Genomic DNA, 24,566 nt, shown 5'->3' with positions numbered 1-24,566 from the left:
CAATCTGCACTGGATTATTGATTATATTGCATAGTAGTGGTAATTTTCAACAAGTAATAACGATCCACCCATTATCTATAACGCTAGACCTAAATAATCAGTATTTTTTATTTTTAATTTTTATTTTTCATTCTATGCTTATTTATTATGTACACTGATAAGAATTGCAGATGTGAATTTCTAAGCGAAAAAGGTTTAACAATATCATTTGCTGCCAACGACTACAATGCATAATGGTGTTAAATATTCTTACTTTACGCTCGTACCATCGCATTAATACTACAAATAATAGCAAATAAATTCATAAAATAATGAACGAATAAATACGTTTTTAAATGTACATTAGATTTGTTACTTCAATCAACATAATCAACTTAATTATCCATTTTTTCATAAATCGTCAATTATAGATATTTCTATTTTAATTTGTGTCGAAGGTACGCTTTAATTTTCTTATTATATTACAGCTGCTGCTGCTGCTGCATTACGAATATCATCGCTTACTTTTACACTCTTGGCATAGTCAATAGACAAAATAATGAGATCGTAAATGCTAAATTGAGCTCGCTTAGATTTCGCGCGCCTATACCATTTATTTATTTATCGTGCGTTTGAAGAAAAGACAATTGCATCCTCCCACGAGTATAATCGATCTATAACCATAAATAAGGATGGAATAGAATATAGTCTCATAGTGTCGGGAATTTTATCCGTCACTTTAACATTTAGCCTTATCCTTACCTCGGCCCATCTTAAGCATACATCAATTGCATGAATACGAACAACGAATAATACAGCAATTAACAACGCATCTACAACCTTATGTCTTAAAATGCTCGGCTGAATGCTAATATGCCATTTGCCAGAGGCGCGCTGAGGTTTTCTCGCCACCCCGTTAAGGTTGATTATCCGTATTGCCGATGACTTGTCGGGACGCAGCGTACGAGGGGTTGCCGGGTGTGCTGGGTCGCGGGTGCACAGTGCATACAGGGAGTCGGAAGTTCGAAGTCCAAAGTCCGAAGTCCGAAGTCCAAAGTCGCGGAAGTGCGCAGAATCGATGAAATCCAGCTGGCGCTGATCTAGAGAATCTAGTCAACTGCTTGGGAATTTGGATTTCCGCAGAATTGTGCTGGTAAAAGGGAGGATTGAACGTCTCAGTTATAATTTAATGCACAGAATTAATATTAGTATCGATAATTCCTTGATTGGGCTTATTAATAGACATGGGGAAAAATAAAGCACAGCGTACGAAAAATAATGCTCGCGTAAGTCTTTTTAAAAGCGTTGTAGATGTTATTTATTGTATTAGAGGAATAACCTGAAAAAATGTTACTACCCTTTCTTTTTTCTTTCTTTCTTTCCTTTCTATATATATATATATATATATATATATATATATATATATATATATATGTGTGTGTGTGTGTGTGTACACATAAATATGTGTGTATTTACATGCATTGTATAATTGTATTTGTATTTATATATGAGTAGCCGTCGAATAGCAGCCGTAGTGCGGAACTTCTTGGAACATCTGCGCCCAGTTTCATTGGTTTTAAACCTGCTAATGATGAAGAATATACTCCTGTGTCACCAGGCTTTTCCATAGCGGTTAAAGTTGATGTGCCCCCTAATTTTCATATAGTTTTTAAGAAATTGAACAAGAAAAATGCGACGACAAAGTACAAGGTACATTTTATAAGAAGAGAAGATATTTAAGAGCATTGATAAGACATCAGTTAGTTATAGTAGTAATTTAAAATTCTACTTAGTTGCCAAGAGTTAAGAAAACTTATTTTAAACTCTATTTAAATTGCTGTAAATTTATATCAATTATCTGTATATTTCATCCAACGATTTGTCTAAATAAAATTTAATTAGTATTTTTGGTAATTGGGTACGAGTTGGGAGATTTCGAATGTTTCGATACGATATATCCTTTATATGCGATAGATCGATTTTATAATAATTTATTTATTTTCATAAATGTCTTATCCCTTATGTAAGAAAAAACTTACATTAATTTCATTATCACTATTTTAACTACCATTACCAGCATAAAATAGTAAATCATCGTTAAATTAATAAAAAATCATATATTTTTATAGGCATTACAAGAACTGACAAATTTCTGTACAAATGCAAATTTGACGGACATAGAAAACATGTTAATATTTTGGCCTCGTTTTTACTGTTTCCTTAGTATTGATGTAAATCACAGAGTGAGAGAGGCAACTCAAATAGCCCATGCAACTATTTTGAATCGAGTTGGGAAGACAATAGCCGTACATTTAAAGGAATTTGCTGGTCCTTGGTTTGTCTCGCAATATGATTCGTATCCACCTGTAGCTTCAGCAGCCACTAACAGTTTTAACGTAATATGCATACTTAATTTTTAATTATTAATGAAAAATCAAATCCTCCGATAAATTTATTAATCGCATCATCTTTATTCGTTTTTAGACTACTTTTCCTCAACAAAAATCTGTACTTGCAATTGTTCATTGTCAGCATGAAATTCTTAATTATATTTGCGATAACGTGACCGTTGTAACTCCCGAATCACTTTCTACGAATAAGTACGTTTTAATCCTTGCTCTCAAATTTCTATTTTACTTAATACAAAAAATCACATAAATTATTAATTACAGAATGATCAAATTAAATCATCATCAAAATAATTAATTTTGGCCAAAATGGCTTTATAATATTTTATTTAAGCTCCATTATATTTAAATATTGTTCAATAATGATGTTTTAACGTTTTAATTAATTTCGGTTTAATCCTTATTAAACAAAATATTATATATTTTATTAAAAACTTAAATGTTTTAAAATGTGCCCATTCGTAGCCCATCGATAGCTGGAGAATTAGAAACGCAATATCAAAGATTGGTTACGTCTAGCTTACAAGCCTATATTTTTTATTTAAAAACTGTCAAGCCTTCGGATATCGAAAAAACAATAGAGTATCACAAAAAATTAATAAGCGATCCTAGATTCTGGAAGTTTGCTAAAAATGAAATTCCTTCGATTAGAACAGTATGCTTTGGTACATTGTCAGCGTTAATTTGTCATGCTCATGGCATTATATGCGAGGTGAAAAAAAAAATTCTGACTACAATTATGAATAGTTTAGACGAAACAGATCCAGCGCTTCTTATTTCAGTTTGGGAATGCCTTCTTATAGCTATAAATAAAATAGAGGTTTGTCATTTACAAAATTAAAAAATTTTTATCGATAAATTAAATTAATTATCAACTGCTCCATCCCTTTTAATTCATATGATTTTTATGATAACAGAAATTTCTTAAGTCGCTTATCCTATTTATATATTTTTCAATAATTAAAAATAATCTTATAATCAAATTTGTTTTCCTTAGGATTGGCATAAAATTGTAAGTCTAGAAAAATTAGTATTACCTAAATTATGGCGCATATTAAAAAGTGGCGGACAAAATCGTGCAACTATTGTTTATCCACATTTATTGCCATTTCTTAGTCAATTTACGAAGCTTGAAATTAATAAGACTGCATTATTTACCAACTTCTTTGAAAATATGCGCCAAGGGTAAGTTGCCCGAATTAATAGCTGAAAACAATATAATTCATCCAATTTGATAGTTAAAAATACATAGATAATTTTATAAATTTTAGATTTTCAGCAAGAAGTGTAAAGCTCAGTCGATCCGAAACAACTACGGTAGTAACTTCATACTTCGAGTGCTTTAGGTACGCTGTTCTAATTAATAGCAATAATGAAGAAGTTTGTAAAGATTTACTCAAAGATCAGGTAATATCAAATTTTATCCCTTTATTGATAATATTTCTATTTTATCGATATTCGTGTGATTTTTCTATTCATTCTTAAACAAAGCAGTTTAGATGAAATAACAATGTAATTTTAGGTATACGATTGATTTGATTAGTTAATCATAACTTTGTAATCCATATGTTGATCGAGCAATTATATAATTGCCATATAATAACAGGGTTAATTACATATTTGGTTTGGTAGGCCTACTTTTACGATGCAATTTTAGCTCAAATGATAAAAGTTAATTGGTGCTAAATAATCTGTTAATTCTTAATGAATTCATGAATACAATTGAAAAGAAAAAAAAAATCAATGGCAACACATTAAGATTGTAAAAATATTTTCAATATATTATCATAAATTATTTTTTAATGTTTATTTTTTACTGATAAAATAATCAACAATTTTACTCACTACTCATTTTAATTCAATGAATTTACTTTTTTTTACAGCTAATGTCCATGATAGAATTATGTATCAACAAAGATCTATCGATGAGGTCGATTTTCTTTCCTAAACTGAATAGTTTAATAAGATATTGGAGTAAAAATAGCGACAATCCCGAATACTCAGCCTATGCAAAAGTGTTGAAGATTTTCTGGTTTGAACTAATGGCAATTTTCAATCGTTTCATCGATAATTCCAACGAAAATCACGATATTACGACAAACTTTATTATTGGCTCAATGTTAGAGCTATTAGAGCATCTGAATAAAGAGCCCAGCGACAACCGGCGTCATATGAAAATCACATTCTGGGATTCGCAAGCAGAATCTTCCGAACCCTCCAAGAACACTTCTGTTCAAGAGACGACGGTGGAAGCTGATAAAGATAATGACTTATTCGTGAAACAAGTCGAGCAATTCATCATAAAATTGTGTGTCAGTTACTTTAAGAGGATCACAGATAGAACCAAGATCGTTGACCTTGTAAAAATCATACAAATTTACAAAAGCAAGGAATTACTTATTGCACTGGTAAATACGAACAATGAAAATGCCAACCTATTAGATTTTTATAATCAGAATTTAAGAATATTATTGACTAGCCAAGATGTAAATATCGATGAGTTGATCAAATTCATATTTATTTTAATGTCATATGCCGAAGATTTAGAAAAAGAGGCGATCCTGCAGTCATTCGTGGAGGTAAAAGATTTTTATTTTAAAGATAAGGTTGCCATTTTTATTTAAAAGGTAAATTTTTAAGATAATTTCATTTATAATTTGATAATAATTGGATAGTATTATATATTTGAGAACATTAACAATTGGGAAATAAGAATATTGGTGCATATTTCTTTTTTTTTTTTTTTTTTTTTTTTGTCAATTTGTCATTTTTTAAATTTGTCAATTTTTAAATATTTTCAATTATTAAATATATGATATGAGTACAAAATGAACAAAGAACAAATTTTTATTAGTTACATAAACCATGTCTGCCTAAATTAAGAGTTGTTAAGATTTTTTCTTTTTGTTTTTAACTTCCTTATAAAATTATAAGTAATTTTTATTAAATAAATCTTATTATTATTTTCTTTCAAGGTCGATAATGTAAAAACATTAAAAATTGCAGTTCAATATGCATTAATGGATTGGTATAGGGAAGATGCCGTAATACGTAAATGGCACAGACAAAAAGTTATAACTAATACATTAGTGCTTACAGCTCAAGATATCTTATCTACTTTAGAATTAACAGATTTTGATCAGAAACTTTTTCTAAAAGCATTCGAACCTGCACTGGATGGAGGTAATTTAATTTATTAATAATGTTAGTTTAAGGAATAATAAATATTTTAAGCTAAATACAGGTATTCATAACAAAACTTATACATACAATTTTCAAATAAATCTCTATTTATTTATAATTAAAAGCCACGTGATGTGGATAATTATATTTATACGATTCTGTGATTAAAATTTAAATATTTGGGCAAAACTATATGATTATGTCGTGTAAAAAATGCTTCTTATTAGAACATTCATAAAGCGAATAAACAATAATTGAATAAAAAAGAAAGTAATATACGAAACGACAATTAATAATTAACAATTAATATTAATTTATTTAGCTTCAATTATATAAAAAATAAAACTTTTAAATATATTTATAAAATTTTGTATTAACTTATTAATATGATTAATATTATTTTCAGAATTAATAGTCAGAAATGAAGCTGTATGCGGAATTTTATCATTATTCTGTTTAATAGTTAATAGATTGTCGTGGAATGATGAAAACCAAACTAAACGAATTGTTAATCTTTCATTTCAATTATTAAATTTATCATGGACTCATAAAGAGATCGATAGTAGTGTAATTAAATTGTTCAAAGCATTATTCGACTTACTTATTAATGATAATATAAAACAATCTGAAGTTGATGTTAATTCATCTATAAGGAGCATAATGCAAGAAAACTGGATTAAAGGTCTTCATGAAATAAAGAGAAGAATGTCTGCCGATGTTTTCGATGAAACTGTTAAATATTTTACATCAATAATCTGGGAGAAAATGTTATTACAGTAAGTTAAGACAAAATTCCAATTTCATCATTTATCAAATATTTTATCATAAACAAACTTATAATACAAATACAAATTATTTGTTAATTGAAGCTTACTATAAACTGTATTTAAATTATTAAACGCTTAATTTATTAATAAATAATCGTTATTAAAATAATATTAGTAAATTATAAACAATTTCCTTTACTATTAACTATGTATGTTATTTTTAGAAATTATACTAGCGATTCATCAAACAGCAAGGAGCCACTAATCGATCTATCAAAAGATTTTATTGATGCACATATTAAAATGAATCAAACGAAATCGAATGAATATATTGAAAATTTTATAATGGAGTTGGAAATAAAATATTGGATGAAATGCTTATCTAGCATATCATTGGCAAATTATATGTTTCTAAATTGATGATAAAAGGATGTGTATTTAAGGAAGTATTTGATATCGATTTATGCGATATTTGTTTAAATAATATTGAAGATAATATTGAAAAATGTTTAAAGTGGGCCTTGTACAGTTCAAAGATTCTATATAAATGCTTAAATCATTTACCTGAAAATTCAGATTCAATATCTGAAATTTTTATTAATATATCTTATGTACTCGTATTAGGTGAACTTTGCGTTGAACATAATATTTTTGTAAGTAGAATATAAATTTAATTAGATATCAAATCATAATTAAATTAAAAATTTATTCTTCAAATGCAATATTTTTATTTTTTAAGACCAAACATTCTAATGAAGTTTCTATTTTATGTCAAAGTCTTAAAGGTTTCTTAAAACATTTGGGACTGAAATTATCTGATAATTTTCACGTTAAAGTTATATCTAATATAATACAGTAAGTCTTTCCTAATATTAATAAATTTTATAAATTTAATTTATAAATTACTGTAATAAACTTCTTTTAGGTTACTGCTATCATACGGTGGTATTTACCAATATCTTTTAAAATTTTATTACTCCACCTTTAAAGATAATATCAAAGAATATGATTTAGTTATTAAAGAATATTTATCTTCGATGGAAAAATCTAATTATGATCAAATTTTCTTGCAATCCATGCAGGTTTGTTTTTGAAATATTGGTTTTATTGACTATAAACATATTGTTCAATAAAAAATTTTTCATTATCATTTCATATGTAGATAGATATTTAACTAATTTATTATTTTAGATATTATGGGACTGCGAAATATATATGAATTTGAAAAATACTTTATCTTTAAATAAAAAGATTTTCTATGAAAATGATTTGTATACAATTTTCTTAGCAAGAAATCAACTTGATCAGAACGAAGAATTGTTAGAAAACATTTTTGAAAGAATAGTAAATTTACAAAAAAAAGAATCATTGACTTTACTCTTAGACTGGTAATTAATAACAACATGTTATATTGAATAATGAATGAATATTTCATTAATTTATATTGACTTAATTATTATTAATTAATATTACAATTACAGTGATATCCATGAAATGACATGGGCACAATTTACTGTACCCATCGAAGTTATGTCTTTTCTTACCAAATGCATGAATACAATTTCTGAAAAGCTTACACTAAAACAGTGGTATCTTATAGAAATTTGCATAAAATTGTGGAATCTTTCTATTAAAAAATCTATAAATTATCATGATGATTTTAAGGTGAAAATTTATATTTTTATAATAATTGTTCTATATCCAAGACGATTTCTTACTTTTACACTCCATAAGATAACCATTTTTTTTTTTAATTTTCCGTTGCAAAAACAATTGTTTAAACTGAATTAAAAAATTTTTTATTTCATTGAAATTATCTCGAGAACATATTAATATTACTAACAATCGACTATTTCGCTTTTGTGTTAAATATAACTAATCGATATCATAAAGAAAAATTAGTAATATATATTTAAACAAAAAAGGTTTAAAATTTTGTACATTTTTCATTGATTTTTTTTTATCTATAAAACATATAAAAGTAACTAACTATGATAATACTAAATAAATCGATTTAAAAAAAAAAAGTATCAATTGCATTAATAATAGTCATTGTTTTTATAATTTAAAAGTTAGTTTGAGAAAACTGTATTTATATTTTTCAAAATATATTTGCAATATACATATTTTTCCTTAATAAGTGATTGTAAAAATATAAGTTATATAGATATAATTATATAAAGTTAATTTATGACAATGGCAGGTTCTCATAAATATATTTTTATAAAATAAAATTTTACTATTAAATTATTAACAAAAATATTAACAATAAATTAAATAAACATATTAACATTAAATTAAAACACATATTTATAAGAGATTATTTCATTTGATTTATTATCGCATTTAGGTAAAATCATTTGTTATTGGTGTTAATAAGTTATACGTCTCTATTCAAAGTGTGATAAATAAAAAAACCTTACAATCATCTTTGTTAAATGAATGGGAAGATTTATTCGCCTCTAATATACAAGCTGATATTTTTGAAATATGGATGAAATTTGCAGGTAGATTATACGTGTAAAATAATCTCTTAATAAATAAACTTTAAATTTGAAATTAATTTTTATATTGGTTTTTAGACTTATATCACGACAAAAAGGATTTGCCCATTATTGCCGATGTACCATTAAAGTATTTGGGAATATCGTTAACATATTTTGATAGGCCCATAATAAATAATGATACATCACAAAATAAAGATAATCAAAATAAATTAAATGATCAGATGATGCAATTGTTATTAAAGCTGCTATATTCTCCAGTGCAAAGCTTACAAATAGGAACTTACATTGCTTTAAACAATATAATAGACACATTGGTTCAATTAGATAAAGATGATATTGAGATAAAAAATTTTAATCCACAATCCTTAAATATTTATAAATTTACACAAGTTCTTAATATAACACAAACTATTGTTAATGCTATGTTAATGGAGTTTAAGTAGGTTTTCTATCAATGTTTTTTTCTTGATAATGTTAACTTTTATAATTATATATATAATATAATTTTCCTTTTTAGACCTTGTGATTTTACAAATTGTATAATTCAACCTAACACTGATTCTTATACATACACCATTAGTTATTTATTTACATGGGTTATCGTATTAAATATGTGTGCTAAGGCAACTACAGATTTACGTTATCAATATGCAGAAATATTAAAGTACGAACTTAAAGATTTATATAATTGATAAAGATATAATTAAAAAAGAAGTAATAACATTGATTTTACAGGGAAGATTTATTCGCAAACTTGTTAACTAATATATTCCGTTTAATGCCAATAGAAATAAGTATACAAAGGAAAACTTATAATTTCAAAAAATTCTTTAGTAGCCCCCCTACTTATAATTTTATTGGTGAGCTATAATTGAAATAACTTATTTATTTAATAATATTTATACTATATCATAAATTTTTAAATAATTATTTAGAATATTAAATAAAATATAAGAAAGTATTATAAATATTAATACGTCTACAATTGCAGATAATCAAATTGAAGAGAGAATTGTACATTTGGTTTGCTATTTATATATGATGTCCCTTAAATACTTACCAGTTCTAGTAAGACAATGGTTGAGTACGATGGAAAAACGAGTACAGACTATGGTAAATGGAACTACAGAAATTTATGTTAGTCCGCTATTACTGGAAGAAGAACTTGAATACGATAAGCTTAAAAGTATCGATAACATGCAGGTATTAAACTACACATATGATTATAAAAAATTTATTAAGTTTAATGAAAAAATGTATATTGACATGTTACATTTTTTAATAAAAAATATATTAACAACTTTTCCTTTCTTTAATATTTCTCGCATCTCGGTACTAAATTTGATTAATTAATTTATAAATAGCTTGATCATCTTTGAAATACAATTTTTATTATCCAATGCATACTTCTAATTTTGCATTAAAAATAATATTTCTATTTGATTTTTAAATAAGTAATTCATAAAGTACTATTAGATGTAATTTAATATAAAAAATTGTTATTAAAATAATATGTTTTTAATTTAATTTATATATATGATGTATAAGCAGTTGATAAATAATTCATTTTTCAGATAGAAAAACATCCCTATACCCGAGAAATTATAGTATTATATTATATTGAAGATACAAAATTTGAAATTGACATAACTTTTCCAACGAATTATCCACTTTCCTCGGTAACGGTCCAACCGAAACCACATCTCAGTGGAATCCCAAACCAACGAAATTCTCACATGCAATTATCAATTTTCTTGGAACACCAGGTGTGTATTTAGTTTTAAAAATATATTCAAAATAACTATTTTATTGTTTAATGTAAATGTATACATTTTTTAGTGTTACAAAAATTTAACAATCAACAAATTATATTTACAGTTTAAATTTCGGCTATGAATATTTATGTTAAATTGATTTTATATAACTTAAATACATGCTTAAAAAAAAATATGTTAAATTGGAAATAGCAGAGAATGAATAATGAAAATTTTCTATAGTCGAAATTGAAACTTCCAAAAAGTTAATTTCATTGTTTATTTAGTCTTAAAATCCTCTTATGTATGTAAACATTTTTAATGTAACAAATCAAATTATCACAATTTTAATATAAATTAAAAATTTAAAGCGCATAAGAAAAAAATCTAAAGTAATCAATATAAATATTAGTTGAAATATACTTTCTTGAAATATACTTTGAAATATTGAAATATACTTTTGAAATATACGTTGAAGCATACTTTCAAACAAAATTTACATGAATTTAGAATGGTACAATTTGCGATGGTCTCATGTTATGGAAAAGAAATCTTGATAAAAAATTTGCGAGTATGGAAGAATGTTACATCTGTTTCAATATATTTCACACGAGTACTTATCAAATACCAAAACTTTCCTGTGGTACTTGTCGCAAAAAGTATCATCCATCTTGTTTAGTAAGTGCCCACTGATATTATTCTATTTAAAAAATTATAATGATTTACCACATTATTATTATTATTTATTTACAGTATAAATGGTTTAATAAAAGTTTCAAATCGACGTGTCCTCTATGTAGAGATATATTTCCACTTTAATGCGGATTCCCTACATTTTATTTATATTTTTAGATAAAGAAAGTATTATATGTACAAAATCCTTATTGTGAATCGTTTTTATATAATAAATTCATAATATCTAGATTATTAGCTTTAGAAAATTATTTGTTAATATAGAAATAATCTTAGATTTTAATATTATTATTATGTTGTTATGAAAATATATCAACCTTTAAACCTAATTCAACACTGTGAACTTAATTATTCTAATTTTCCATTGTTTAATTCGATTATTAAATACAAACTTCAGGTTAGTAATATAAGTGCATATATTTACAAGCATGAAATTAATGTTATGAAATAAGTAATAGATACTGTTTAATACAAATATTGATTAAATCTTGTAAATGTTAATGGATTGTTTTAAGCTCTTGGAAAGCTTAGATATTTTTGGTCATGCTGGGTTTTGTATAGGAATAGAACGATGTCAGCTTTTGCAAAATTCTCTGATCATACTGCAGCAAGAAAATCATTTTCAAAAATGTTATTATTGGGGAAGAATTAATGGGATTAATAATGATTATTATATAGCTTATGGATATAAAAAAGAATGTTTAGAAGGACAAACCTACTTTTACAGGTATAGAGATATATTGTTCGCGATTATATGATATATAATATTATGCTTTATACAGTAACAATTTCTTTATCATAGTATCGACTGCTTAAATTGGTTATTGATGCCAGAGCCAAGTAAATGTGCTATTTTATTAACTTCTCTAACTGTTTCTGATTTTCAAGGGGATCCGTCTGTAAGTGTAAATGCTTATGATGCCAATCCTCCATATCCACCGCATGAAAATCCTCAACATTTTCGTGATGTAAGTTTGAATATTCTTATTTTGTAGTGTATTCGTTGTAAAGTGCGTTTAGAATTAAGATTGAATGATTAAAAAAAAAAAAAATGTAATAATTGTAAATGATTTTTTTTTTTTTTAATATTTATTCATTTTCAAAATTGCCAATAGTATATTTAAATTTTTCCAAATTTAATTCCAATGGTCGCTAATCAATTTTTTTTTTTTTTTTTTTTTTTTTTTATAATTATTTGATATAATTAGAGTAAGCGGGAGAAATACAAATTTTAATATTTACATACTTTCATGAATCCACGAAAGGAATCGGTGAAAAAATATTTGATGGAAGAAGATCGTTTGGCTGCTACAGTTTATTTAATTAACAACGATGCTGCTGTAGTTCCCCGAGGAAGTTGGCTTAAAACTATAGACGGACAAATAATTGAAAATTCAAGTTTTTGCGGTTTAGAATCAAATGAAACGTCGCAATTGAAATCATACTTGCACGCAAGACTGCCACAAAATACTTGGAACACTAATTTACTTTCAAGACAAGATTATGATTATGCTTTGGACTTTTTGGATACTCTCGATGAAGATGTTCCTTCAGGTATAAATTTTCCTTTGTTATTGAACGGTATTGGGAATAAAATATTTATATTAAAAATTTCTAATTGTTTACGAGATAGCACTTATAAAGACATATTGGTTATGTTAATGACATTTAAATTTTCAAACATTTACTGCAGTAGCTTTAGCATAATTATATGTAAATAGAAATTTTTATAATATAATGATGAGATTAAATATTACTAAAATTAAAACTTAATAAAAATCAATAATTAAATTCAAAAAAGAAACTTTATGCATCTGAAAATTTTCGTGTTTGAGTCAATGAATTAATTAAATCACACTATACAAACATGTTTTGCTAAATTGTAATACTGAATTAATGTAATGTTTCTAATGTTATATTGAAATTTTGGGTACAATTTACGTAATAAAATATAAAATTATATTTATTTTTCTTTCAATTGGTAATATTTATTAAAACCGAAAATTGTATGATATAATTAATATAAGAATAATATATAATAATAATATAATGTAAAATATGAATTATATTTTAATAATTTTTATTTTTATAATGATATATTTTTTAATTAGATTCATCAGATGTAATGTAATAATTTGATCGTACAAATGTGCATTAACGAATGCTTTAAAATGTCGCAATGAAACAAAAATTAATCAATTCTCGTTATAATAATATTCACATTACATTTTCCATTTTAGAGTGTTGGAGTCTACAATTTAAGCAAAGTGGACGTTTAATTTTATTACATAGTATGTATTGGCCGGGTATGACGTTTTTCCATAAAGCAAATACACCCCATTACGGCTTTCTATATATTGGAAATGGAAAGAAAAATATAGATATCCCATTTATGTTATAAATAACAATATATTGAATGAATGGCAAAATTAAATCGATAACATAATATTGTACAATAAAATAAAATTATTATTGATCTATTACATTTTTAATTATTTAAAAATATCTCTCTTAAATAAAATTAAATAAAATAATAAACTTTATAAATATAAAACTACGTATAGATTATATTTTCATAATTTTTAATAGATTTATTTATTGAAGACGATCATTTGTTAGCACCACCAGTTTAGAAGTTTCTTCTATTATACCTTAACATATTTATTCGTTTCTTTTACTACAACAAAATAAACATATTGTCAAATAACAATAATAATAATCATTGGTGAAATTAAAATAAATTATCATAATTACGTAGAATTCAATAAAAACATAAATAAAATTAATTTGAAGAATTAAAAGAAAATAACCAAGAATTATATGTGTATATTTATATTAGAAGTCCAATCAATAATATGAAAGAAACAACAAATTATGTGAGCAAAAATTTTTTCTATATTCTTTGACAAACATTTTATTCTGCAATTAATATCAGTTTCCCGTATTTTTCCTTAAAATTTGAAAATTGCCGAAATTAATTACATTCTATTCCTAAATAAATAATGAATTTTTATTCAAATTCATAACATCATTCATTAGGGAACTTTCATTGTTCAACATTGTATGGTGGTAGAACGGAAATATAAGGCGTTTGACTTAATAATATATATATGGATTGAAATAAAAATATTTACATATGAAAAAAGATTTTCTTACATACAATATATATTTAAATATAATATATTTAAGGAAATTTTATTTACTTAATAGTTTTGTAATATTTTGTGTAAATGTTTATAATTAAAAGACTCTTTGTAATATTTATAAATAAATTTTTTCAATATTCAATCACTCCGAACGTTCCAAATTAATTAGTTAACTATTTATAAGTATAAGTTCAATAAAGCATTTAAATAATCTTGTACGTATGTTTAAAATAGAATAATTGATAAATAAAAATTACAGTGCAATTTTGCATCCTAAAGGCATTTATTTTGAATATCGTTTGTATATCTGATTTTAGAAATATGTATACGTCAAGGACGTTTATATATAATAATAATAATAATTATTATTATTATTATTATAATAATAATATATACTGTTAAAAAAGAAAAGATAAAAAATAAATTTTATTTAAATACATCGAGGAAATATTTTACAATAATTATTTTAATTAAAACGATTCCTACAAGATCTATTAAATAGCTTTGATGAACTTTTAGTTTTAATTGAATAAAAATTATACAATTTTAAATTATAATTTTACATTACAATTAACAATTTTATAACATTGAGAAAACATATGTGGAAAGATCAAAATGAAATTTAAGCATTCTATAAATGACTAAACATATATTCTTCATTATTCTATAATTATATTATTAATTATCTGTAATTCTTTGTAATGAATAACTTTACCAAATTGATTATTTAAAAACAATAAAAGATATATTTTTTACAACATTTAAAAATAAGTATTAACTAAAATAAACAAATATTTAATATGAAAAATATTGTTTTATTTCAGAAATAAATTAAACGTTTGATTATATGTAGTCGAAAAAAACTTTCTAACCAATAGTTGGATTTTGTGGATTTTCACAATTGTTTCAGAAAAAAAAAAAAATCAATTATATTTGCAATTCAATTTATTACATTTGTATTAAAAACAGAAAATATCGAAATTGTGAGTGATTTTGCTTTTAAAATATCAACATACTAAAATTAAATTTATAAAAATGTAAATTTACAAACTTGGTTCGTATGGTTTTCACGTGCATAATATTCTCGCTACTAAATTATTTATTTTTCTGTTGTGAAAATTAATCAAACGCATACGGTATTTTTCAATCTTTACAAAATAATAATGTAATATGATAATAAAAATAATGCCTACGGCTAGATGCTGATTTCTAAATCTCTAGTTTATAAGTTCACATTCTAATGTAAATCAGTCTTATCGATTAAAGGCTTTTTCTTTTGATAACGTCTTTTCCTTCCTTGTTTTCATTTTATTTTAATAAATACATTCTATAACCGTGGATCATTATGGATAATTATTACGTTATGGAGATGTGTAAAAGAAATAAATGAAATTTTCATTAGCCCTCTGAAATGCGGTTGAGAGAAGGGAGCAGAACACCATCGAGTAGTGGGAGACGTCATGTGCGTTGGTCGAACGATATACGTTTACATCGACAAAGTGACTATACACCCGCGAGCGAAATGATCTGCGCCGTCGATCTACGCCGTGATCGGCGCATAAGGGCAAATTGAATGACGGTGTGCAGCAACCGCGAGGATTCCTGCTCGCGCCCAGGTAGCCGATCTCCTCGCCTCAGGGTAGCCGGGAAAAGAAGGGAGACGCTGGTACGGGAGTAAGCCCTAGGAGGGAATTACGATCGATTACTTTTATTGATCGACAATTACTTGCACAAAGTTCGTTTACAAGCGAATCGTACTACATTCCTCTACGCAACTATTTTATGAATACGCGATCTGCCTACCTCATGCGCTCATCACTAAGAAAACTTATTACGTAAAGATACACTCATTACATGCTCTTATTTGCAATATGGTTATTTTCTAATAATTGACAATACTTAAAAGCCTTTTTCCTTTTGTTGCAATGTACATTTTTCAAAATGCATAAGTACTGAATCTGGCGTAGTATTAGCTTATACGTATCAATAGATATTTTATACGATACTTAATCCCTTCCAATTACACGGAATATCTTTATGATTCTCTTTTCTTTTTCCAAAAATAGTTTAGGAACGTGCATTTATTTCATTTATACTCAGAAGCATAATAAGCAACACTTTTTATAAGTTTTTACAAAAATATTTGATAAAACAGAAAATACTAAGCCAAATTAACAAGAAAACAGATTTGCATATTGCATAAATTTATAAAATATAATATAATATCATTATATATAATAATATTGTGTATAATAAATGAAAAAAATTATTAAATACATTTAAGAATTATTAGCGTACGATATTCAATAAGATTAATTATCGATACTAACTTTAATAAGCCATTAAATTCACATTAAAATAATTTACTTTTCATATACAAACTTTGAAATATAAAGCATCTTTAGCGTTAATATATATGACATGAAAAATACAGATTAGCAAACGTTTTAAATTTTTTGCCACCTAATTGCAAATATACCCAAAATACAAAATTAATTACGTAATTGAAAAATGGCTGTATTAAATTGGAATTTAAATTTTATACTTTGATTTATCCTATTACATACTTGGCTATTGTTGACATTTCATATAATATGCAACAACGAGCCACCCAATCAATGACTGCGATTGCGCAATTGTGCTTTTATTAAATTTTGCTTTACCTATGGATGATTGTGTCTTTGATAAGAGTATACATTTTTCTTGTATATTATTAGTTTATCATTACATATTATGCAAACTCGTCTAAAGATACTTTGAAAAAGATGTAAAAGTTAAAGCCTTGGCGACGAGGCGATTTTCACTACACACTTATACGTCTGCTTCATATGCGCGCGCGCGCGCGCGCGCGGGCATTTACGCATGCACTCGTCCGTGTCAATATTCCATTCACGGACATTTGGGTTCCGGTTCCTATTCAATAGAACATATCCTTCGTTGTCGCTTTTCTTCTCTCATATCTTTTGCATTTTCTCAGTTTACAATTTATCCTTGTCTGCTGCCTTTGTCATTCGTATTGTTTTATTTTTACCCCCTGTTTTGATCGTTCTTTTCTACGAAACTTGGAAATTTAATTTACTTGATTTGTTTTCTCCGGCATAATTTAAGATATTTAAGATACATTTAAGTCATATTCAAAATGCTCGTTTATTATATTTTACTTTTCATTATATCTATTATATCTTCATTGATCTGATATTTATTTACATGTAAAATGATTGATTTAAACTAGACAATTTATAAATCAATCAATCTAATCGCTCAAAGCTCTTCTTTTTTAAATCAATGCTACAGTTTAAAACGAAAGTAATTTAATAATGAAAAAAAAGAAAAAAGAAAAATAATAATAATGATAAAACGTATATATTTTAAAAAACAATATAATTTTTGGTTTAAATTCATTTTTATCGTCGAATTATCTTCGAATATAATAATAATAAAAAAAAAAAAAGGTCTCGTTATTTCCATTAAATAAGTATAATGAAAAACATAGAGCAGTTACTTCTCGTTATATATTACTCGTTATTATTTGTAAAAGCATTCATTATGTTTTAATACAACATTTTATAAACTGTAAGATAAATATTTTTAAGAACAAGATTAAACTATATATTCCAATTTTATGCATTTGTTTTATTGAAATATGGTAATTATAACTAAAAATTACTTTAATAAAAAATTATATTTTACTTATCTCGTAAGTTATAATAAAGTCTTAGTAATGGTTTCAGCTTATAAAGATTTTTTTTATGAATTCAGTAAATTGAATAACAGAATTGAGCAGTCAATCGAAATGTAAATCCTTAAAACTAGAGATGATTTTGAAAATTTTAAAATGAATCGAAACTTTTATACTTTGATGTGCAATTTTATTTAAAATGATTATGTCTCGTAACATCGATGCCATTATAATATTTAGAAAATTTTTTTCATAAAACTTTTATTTGAAATATGAATAACGTGATATCTTTTCAATAATGTAATTTTCATATTCAAATTCTTTTCTATCAATTCTGTGACACGCTTTGTATGACCACAAGACGAGCTTTTCGCAAACGTAGCTGTGGCTTACTAACATAATCATCGAGCCTTATGCAATTTTACAATTCGCTTCAATCCAAGCAAAATAATTTGCAATCTACTTCCTCCGCTGAAGTTTCTATGAAGGGATTTGCTATGAACTATTCTTCTTCTATGGTCATTTCTTTTTTTTAACTCTTTGACATATTGATACAGAAATTAAAAGGCAAACGAAAAAAGGAAAAATAATTTATTTGATTTAGTTTATCAACAATTCTGCTTAATATACTTTATTTGCATAACCAAATGAAATATGTGTAAAAAAGTTTTATTATTATATACATAAAACTATATAATCATAAATAATTCCGTAAAAGGGAATGACAATTTAATTTAAAAATTTCAGAATAATATTAAATAATATTTCTATATTATTTATCATCTGTAAGCGTGCGTGTATCGAAATTAATTTTTTCTCTCTTTACAAACACAATCATAGCTCAATTTTTAATCCCTAATATTACTAATTATTAATACGAAATTTCCAATTGTTTAATATTATATTTATTGAAATAGAATGTTTTTAATTGAAATTAGAATACAGTCGGTTTCTTATTAAAAGACACGATTATTTTAATTATATATATAAATATTTATGAAATTGAAAATATTACATGCTTCATCGGATAAAATTTGAATAAATTTCCTATTATCAAGGCCTCTCTATATTTACATATCACAACCTCATCAAAATATAAATAAAAATGAACAATTTAAACGCTGTCTCATTATTTAGAACAATATATATCTATTTTCTTTGTTTACACTTGGTATTGTGCATCGTTAGTTAAGTGATCATTATAATATTAAATATATTAAATTAACTTTTAGAAATCGTCGTATTCAAAATTTTGATCCTTGTATAAGTTTCTTGAAAAGAGATTAAAAAATGACTGGAGCTCTTAGACGATAAATGGTGTATGCTCGTGCGGCTTCCTTCAAATATGTCAGACACAAAATGTTAAAGTAAACCACATATGAGCCGTCGTATTACGAACAAGAAGAAATACGATTAGTTAGCCACGAGCCACGCGTGGGTAAAAAAAAAAAAGAAAAAAAGAAAAAAAGAAAAAAAAAGAAAAAAAGAAAAAAAAGAAAAAATGAAGAATTTATTGAGAAGAACGTACAATCGCCCCTTCGTACTACCAGTCGCAATCGCGCGTGCTTGGCCCGAATTAGGTTAGGTGAGCACCACGAATAGTACGTCCTTGCAATTGGAAGCCTCCAATTAACCGTAGAGGCGCTCCTTTCTACAAACATCTCCTCCGCCTGCACTCGGGCTCTACGATCTGTAAAAATGCCTGTTCGACGCGTCCCATTGCTTTTTTGCGTGTTTTTCGTTTAGCTCCGGTAGCCCCGCGGCGCTCAATCTATTGGTTTCTCTTTTCTGGGGTCGGCACGTCTATAGAAAGAACGAGAAAGAGTGGTGGCGAGTCGAAAGGCCATTGACCGAGAGCCGCAATCAGTCCCCCGTAATTACAAGGCTTTTGTCATTACGCACACCACTACGGCGCGACTACGTTCTCCCTCGCTCCACCCTAAGAAAGTAATTCCGCCACCTAACGGAATCTAGAGTAGAGCGTGAAACAACGAGAGTGGGACGACAATTGTAGTTCCTTTGTTTTTGCACTCGTTGCACTCAAAAGCTCTAAAATCCTGTCATAGCGAAAGGGGAGGTCCGACTTTGTGTATCAAGAGGAGCAAAATGTGGGACGAAAGTGATGATGACTCGATCTGGGACTGGGACGAGAATAATTACGATGGATACAATATTTCGACACTGTGTAAGATTTTTTAATGTTATAATCAATCGCTGTTAAGGTACTGCAGAATGTTTCATTTAAGATACTCCAATGTCCGCATTGACGTTAAGCCTAATCGAATGCTAGACGACCAAAACACTTTGTCGATTTCCAGGAATTTCCAGGAATTTCCATGATGCTCACCTGCAATATAAATAAGATATTGATGATTTTTTTCCTAGATAAATAAGATCGAATGTCGATTTTACAACTGAATTCCGTTTACATGAGTACAGAGTGGAGTTTGGCCACAAAAAAAGAAAAATGAAGAAAAAAAAACGAAAAGAAAAAAAAAAATAATGAAAAAATGCTTACGTTGCTATTTCTTAACTCATTGTTGCATAGATGATTTCGAGAATGTTCCGTGCTTGAAAGAAACAATTAGTCACGTGAGCGAACGTTATCATATTTTTTTTTCTCTTTTTTTTTTTTTCTTTTTTTTTGCATTTTTTTCGCTCATCCATTACCATTTTTAGAATTGTGGTGGGAGTTTAGCATAGACATCGGGCGCTCTTCTTAGTATTATAAGTTCAACGAAAAATAAGGAAAAGGAATGGGGCCCGAAAGTAAGTAAAACAGCCGTTAAACCGTTAAACTGCGAGGAGCTCGAAACGGGACGTTTTGAAATTATACAGAGATACAAAGCGCTCGAGAACGTATGGGGATTGCCGTGTGCTGCGAGATTCTAAAAGCCTTTGGCCTGGCAATTGCAATTGTGCCATCGGCGAGATCCAAAGCGTCGCGCAACGGCATTCGCGAGATGAACGAAGACAACACGAGAGCGCGTGCAGTGCTTTTTTGTGAACGAGGGGCAATTCCGCATCAGTGCCGCGATGGAATCCTATACGTACGAGCTCCTCTACACGCGCACTTACCACACGCGCGCTACCAGTATATTCTATGCAAGCGCGGCTAGATGGAATGATGATTGGTTGGTCGTGGTGGTGGTGGTGGTGGTGGTGGTGGTGGTGGTGGTGGTGGTGGTGGTGGTGGTGGTGGTGGTGGTGGTGGTGGTGGTGGTGGTGGTGGTGGTGGTGGTGGTGGTGGTGGTGGTGGTGGTGGTGGTGGTGGTGGTGGTGGTGGTGGTGGTGGTGGTGGTGGTGGTGGTGGTGGTGGTGGTGGTGGTGGTGGTGGTGGTGGTGGTGGTGGTGGTGGCGGTGGCGGTGGTTGGGGTGAGGGGGAGAGATGGGGAAAGGATTATCGCGGAGCTACCAACCTTTCGACTCAAACTTTCGACTATCCCCAAACGCGAAAAGAGGATCGCATTATAGGTCTCGGTGTTTCTCTCTACCCTCGTCGTTCCACCTCCATCCCCTAGCATCCGACTCAGTCCGCATATCCTATTAATCCCAAATCATGTTTCTTACCCCCTCCCCCACCCACCTACCAAGTCTACCGCCCTACCTCCACACTCCACCACCCATTCCGTGTATTTGATATTTACGCTGTGTCGATGGTGTCGCGCAGTACCCACCCCTGCCGTTGGGATTGCTAACAACAATTTTTTCAGTTAGACCGACCGACAAGCCGTGTTTCTTCGCTCGGATTTCTTCATCGTTCCCTTTACTAACGTTCGGTCAATGTCCGCAACTTCTGCCCTACGCGAATTCAACGAGCCTCGACTGCCAATGAAAATTTTGACATTTATAAACATTGCGCGTAGCGACGGAGATGCTATACTACGCGCAATAAAATATTTTGCTTTAGTTCGAGCAGCAGTCAAGGGGAGAACGCGAGAGCGAGATAATAGGTAGGAGAAAGCAAGATGTAATGTGGGTCAACGTCGACCCTTGACAAGCGTTTGTTTTCACGCCACTTTACTGGTATTTTAATGGTTTATTTCCGAATACGAGCAGTCGCTTGTAGTTAAAAAAAAAAAATTATTTGCTTGCTTTATTATTACTTGTTGTCCACGATATTTCTAGTACTCGTAGTGGCGTATTGTATTCTTTAAAACAAACGCAGCATCTTAAGATCAAAATCTTGCATGATACATACACGAGGTAATTAACGACATTAATATATGTGACGAATTATCATGTGAATTTATTCATCTAGCCTGTATAAATTTATCATCTATTAAATCCTAGATCTCTTAATAATATCTATGTTTTTTTTTTAATCGGTCAAAGCATAAAGAAAAATTTCCTTTTTAAATACGTCGAAAATTCTTATCATCAGCTCAATATTATCAGAATTTAATTAATTTTTTGTATCAAACATATCGCTAGAATTTGCAGCTTAAAAATATCCTCTCACTTACTGTCTGTTTGACTTTTTTCAATGTGTGTGCGCGCGCGCACGCGCCCACACGTGTGAATCTTTCGTATGAAGTAAATAATAATAATAATAATAATAAGGCAAAGCTCCTTTTATGAAAATATAGTTTTTCTTTTGCTAATAACCCGATAAAATAAAATATTAAAGAATGTAAAGGAAATTTAAAATTGACACTAAATTTGTTCGATACTGATAATCGTCGGCTGATGATTCGATGGCATGGAATTATTATGCTTGATTTGATATAAAATTTTTAATAGATTATTAAATGATATTGCTTACGTAACATAAGTCTAATATTCCAAAATTTATGATCGTTGGAATGAAGATAGCGAACATTTAATCTTAGAAATCTTAGACTGTCTTGCGGCGGAATAAGCAAATAGTTTCGCGGGGTCGATACGCTATAGGAAGTTAAAACCAATTATTCAGTTCGACAGCGAGACGGATGCGTAAGCTCCGCTTAATAGTCTTAAAGTAATGGGTTCACGTAACCCGGTGTCACAACTATAATGGGCATAAAAATGGAATGGAATGTCGGGTAAATTGTTGCGAAAGAGATAGTGATGGAGAGAGAGAGAGAGAGAGAGAGAGAGAGAGAGAGAGAGAGAGAGACGCGAACAGGGAGCCGGTTCCCTTAGGAACGTGCAACAGCCAAGTCGCAATCCAGTTACCAGTGAACGCGGTGGAATTAAAGAGTCTTAGGCGAGAAATGGTCGAGGATAGTGCGAAGCCTCTCACGAGTCCGTCCACGGCGACCTTAGCCGCCGTGAAGAAACGTATTTAACGCAAAAACTGGTTATACGGCGAGGCTCTTCGTCCCATCACCAAGATCCCCGGAGTCGACGCTGCGTGTCGGCCTCGCGAGGCACAGTCCACGCAGGTGGAATTACGAAACGCATATCCCTGCTATTGTGCCACGCGCGCGTCTGCGCCCCGACTCCGTCCCCTCCCACCACTCCCTACGCCAGCCTTTTTGTCCGCTGGTAGTGCGCGAGACACGTATCGATTGACTCCGGCCGGCTACTCGGTCGGTAATAGCGAGCGCGAGACGACGACCGATTGCCCCGAAAGAATAATTACGTTTGAGAACGCTCCGAGTCCGATACGAAAATTAATAACCGTCGTCACGCAATTGGTCACACTATGCGCGTGCCCGCCCTCCTTGCCCACAGCGCCCGCACGTGATTTTCACGCGATTTTCAAACTTATTCGATACTAAAAGCCGAAATATTGGTGGATTAACTATCAAAATAGAAAATATCTAGACAATGCAATCTACACTCGGCATCTCCATCTTTCATTAATTAATGGTTAATTCGTTTAACAAATTCGATGCAACGGAACAAATTTTTCAATTTAATTCCAGACTGCAGTATAAACTTTTTTTTTTTTTTTTATTTTTAAAATCATTTCTAAATAAAATTGCATCCTCAGGATTTTTATTTCTCCTTACATCGTATCCGTGAGTTATTCTACTATTTCCTTACTTAAGTAAAATTTGATTACGCTAGTCCAACGTAATTGCTAATAATTCACAACTATTATAATTATTACATCGATCTTTAGTATTACTTTCCAAACATAATATAATTACTAAGAGGGAAATTTTTCTTTTAAATATAAACGTGAAATAAATTTATTGAGTATTCACTATGTCGTTTAGTTTAATATTCGAATCAACATTTACTGTCTGTCACGAGTACGATAAATTTCTATTTATTTGTATTACTAAGTATTTTCATACGATTAATTAAATAATAATCAATACATTCTAATTTCAGTCTTTGTTTTGTAAAAATATATCGAAATTTTTAATATCAATGACAATATTTGAATTATCAAAGCCACTTTCATTATTAACATTTTCAAATTTGAAATCACTAAGAAATTTAATAAAAAATTTAACATCGATGTTCGTAAGTCTTAAAATTTTGTTTCGCTATCAATGGTATTAATTTTTCATC

General features: G+C 28.6%; 2 protein-coding genes across 2 annotated transcripts; both read left to right on the top strand.

Moving 5' to 3' along the window:
- Positions 1–1,053: 1,053 nt before the first annotated feature.
- Ltn1 (E3 ubiquitin-protein ligase listerin) lies at positions 1,054–11,465 on the top strand. The gene is made up of 21 exons (XM_011502131.1): positions 1,054–1,265; positions 1,495–1,689; positions 2,109–2,375; positions 2,464–2,579; positions 2,853–3,207; positions 3,385–3,572; positions 3,659–3,794; positions 4,271–4,966; positions 5,369–5,570; positions 5,977–6,346; positions 6,562–6,652; positions 7,571–7,725; positions 7,819–8,002; positions 8,688–8,844; positions 8,920–9,283; positions 9,362–9,508; positions 9,580–9,704; positions 9,836–10,047; positions 10,419–10,610; positions 11,109–11,276; positions 11,352–11,465. The coding sequence occupies exons 1-21, from the start codon at positions 1,224–1,226 to the stop codon at positions 11,415–11,417; spliced, it is 4,428 nt and encodes a 1,475-aa protein (XP_011500433.1). The 5' UTR covers positions 1,054–1,223; the 3' UTR covers positions 11,418–11,465.
- A 303-nt stretch (positions 11,466–11,768) lies between these two features.
- Rsph9 (Radial spoke head protein 9) lies at positions 11,769–13,711 on the top strand. The gene is made up of 4 exons (XM_011502035.1): positions 11,769–12,018; positions 12,094–12,259; positions 12,557–12,845; positions 13,532–13,711. Exons 1-4 carry the CDS (start codon positions 11,786–11,788, stop codon positions 13,690–13,692), a joined length of 849 nt encoding a protein of 282 aa, XP_011500337.1. The 5' UTR covers positions 11,769–11,785; the 3' UTR covers positions 13,693–13,711.
- Positions 13,712–24,566: the final 10,855 nt, after the last annotated feature.

Source organism: Ceratosolen solmsi, unplaced genomic scaffold (genome assembly GCF_000503995.2).
Source record: "Ceratosolen solmsi marchali unplaced genomic scaffold, CerSol_1.0 scaffold43, whole genome shotgun sequence".
NCBI classification, from domain to species: domain Eukaryota; kingdom Metazoa; phylum Arthropoda; class Insecta; order Hymenoptera; family Agaonidae; genus Ceratosolen; species Ceratosolen solmsi.
Note: the sequence above shows the minus strand (reverse complement) of the source record. Positions and strands in the feature narration are given on the sequence as shown.

Excerpts from the sequence above, each read along its gene's own strand:
- Ltn1 (XM_011502131.1), top strand. The coding sequence starts at position 1,224 with ATGGGGAAAAATAAAGCACAGCGTACGAAAAATAATGCTCGC. Across the intron at positions 2,376-2,463 it reads CAGCCACTAACAGTTTTAAC|ACTACTTTTCCTCAACAAAA; the intron begins GTAATATGCATA and ends ATTCGTTTTTAG. Across the intron at positions 6,347-6,561 it reads TGGGAGAAAATGTTATTACA|AAATTATACTAGCGATTCAT; the intron begins GTAAGTTAAGAC and ends TGTTATTTTTAG.
- Rsph9 (XM_011502035.1), top strand. The coding sequence starts at position 11,786 with ATGTTAATGGATTGTTTTAAGCTCTTGGAAAGCTTAGATATTTTTGGT. Across the intron at positions 12,019-12,093 it reads GGACAAACCTACTTTTACAG|TATCGACTGCTTAAATTGGT; the intron begins GTATAGAGATAT and ends TCTTTATCATAG. Across the intron at positions 12,846-13,531 it reads CGATGAAGATGTTCCTTCAG|AGTGTTGGAGTCTACAATTT; the intron begins GTATAAATTTTC and ends TTTCCATTTTAG.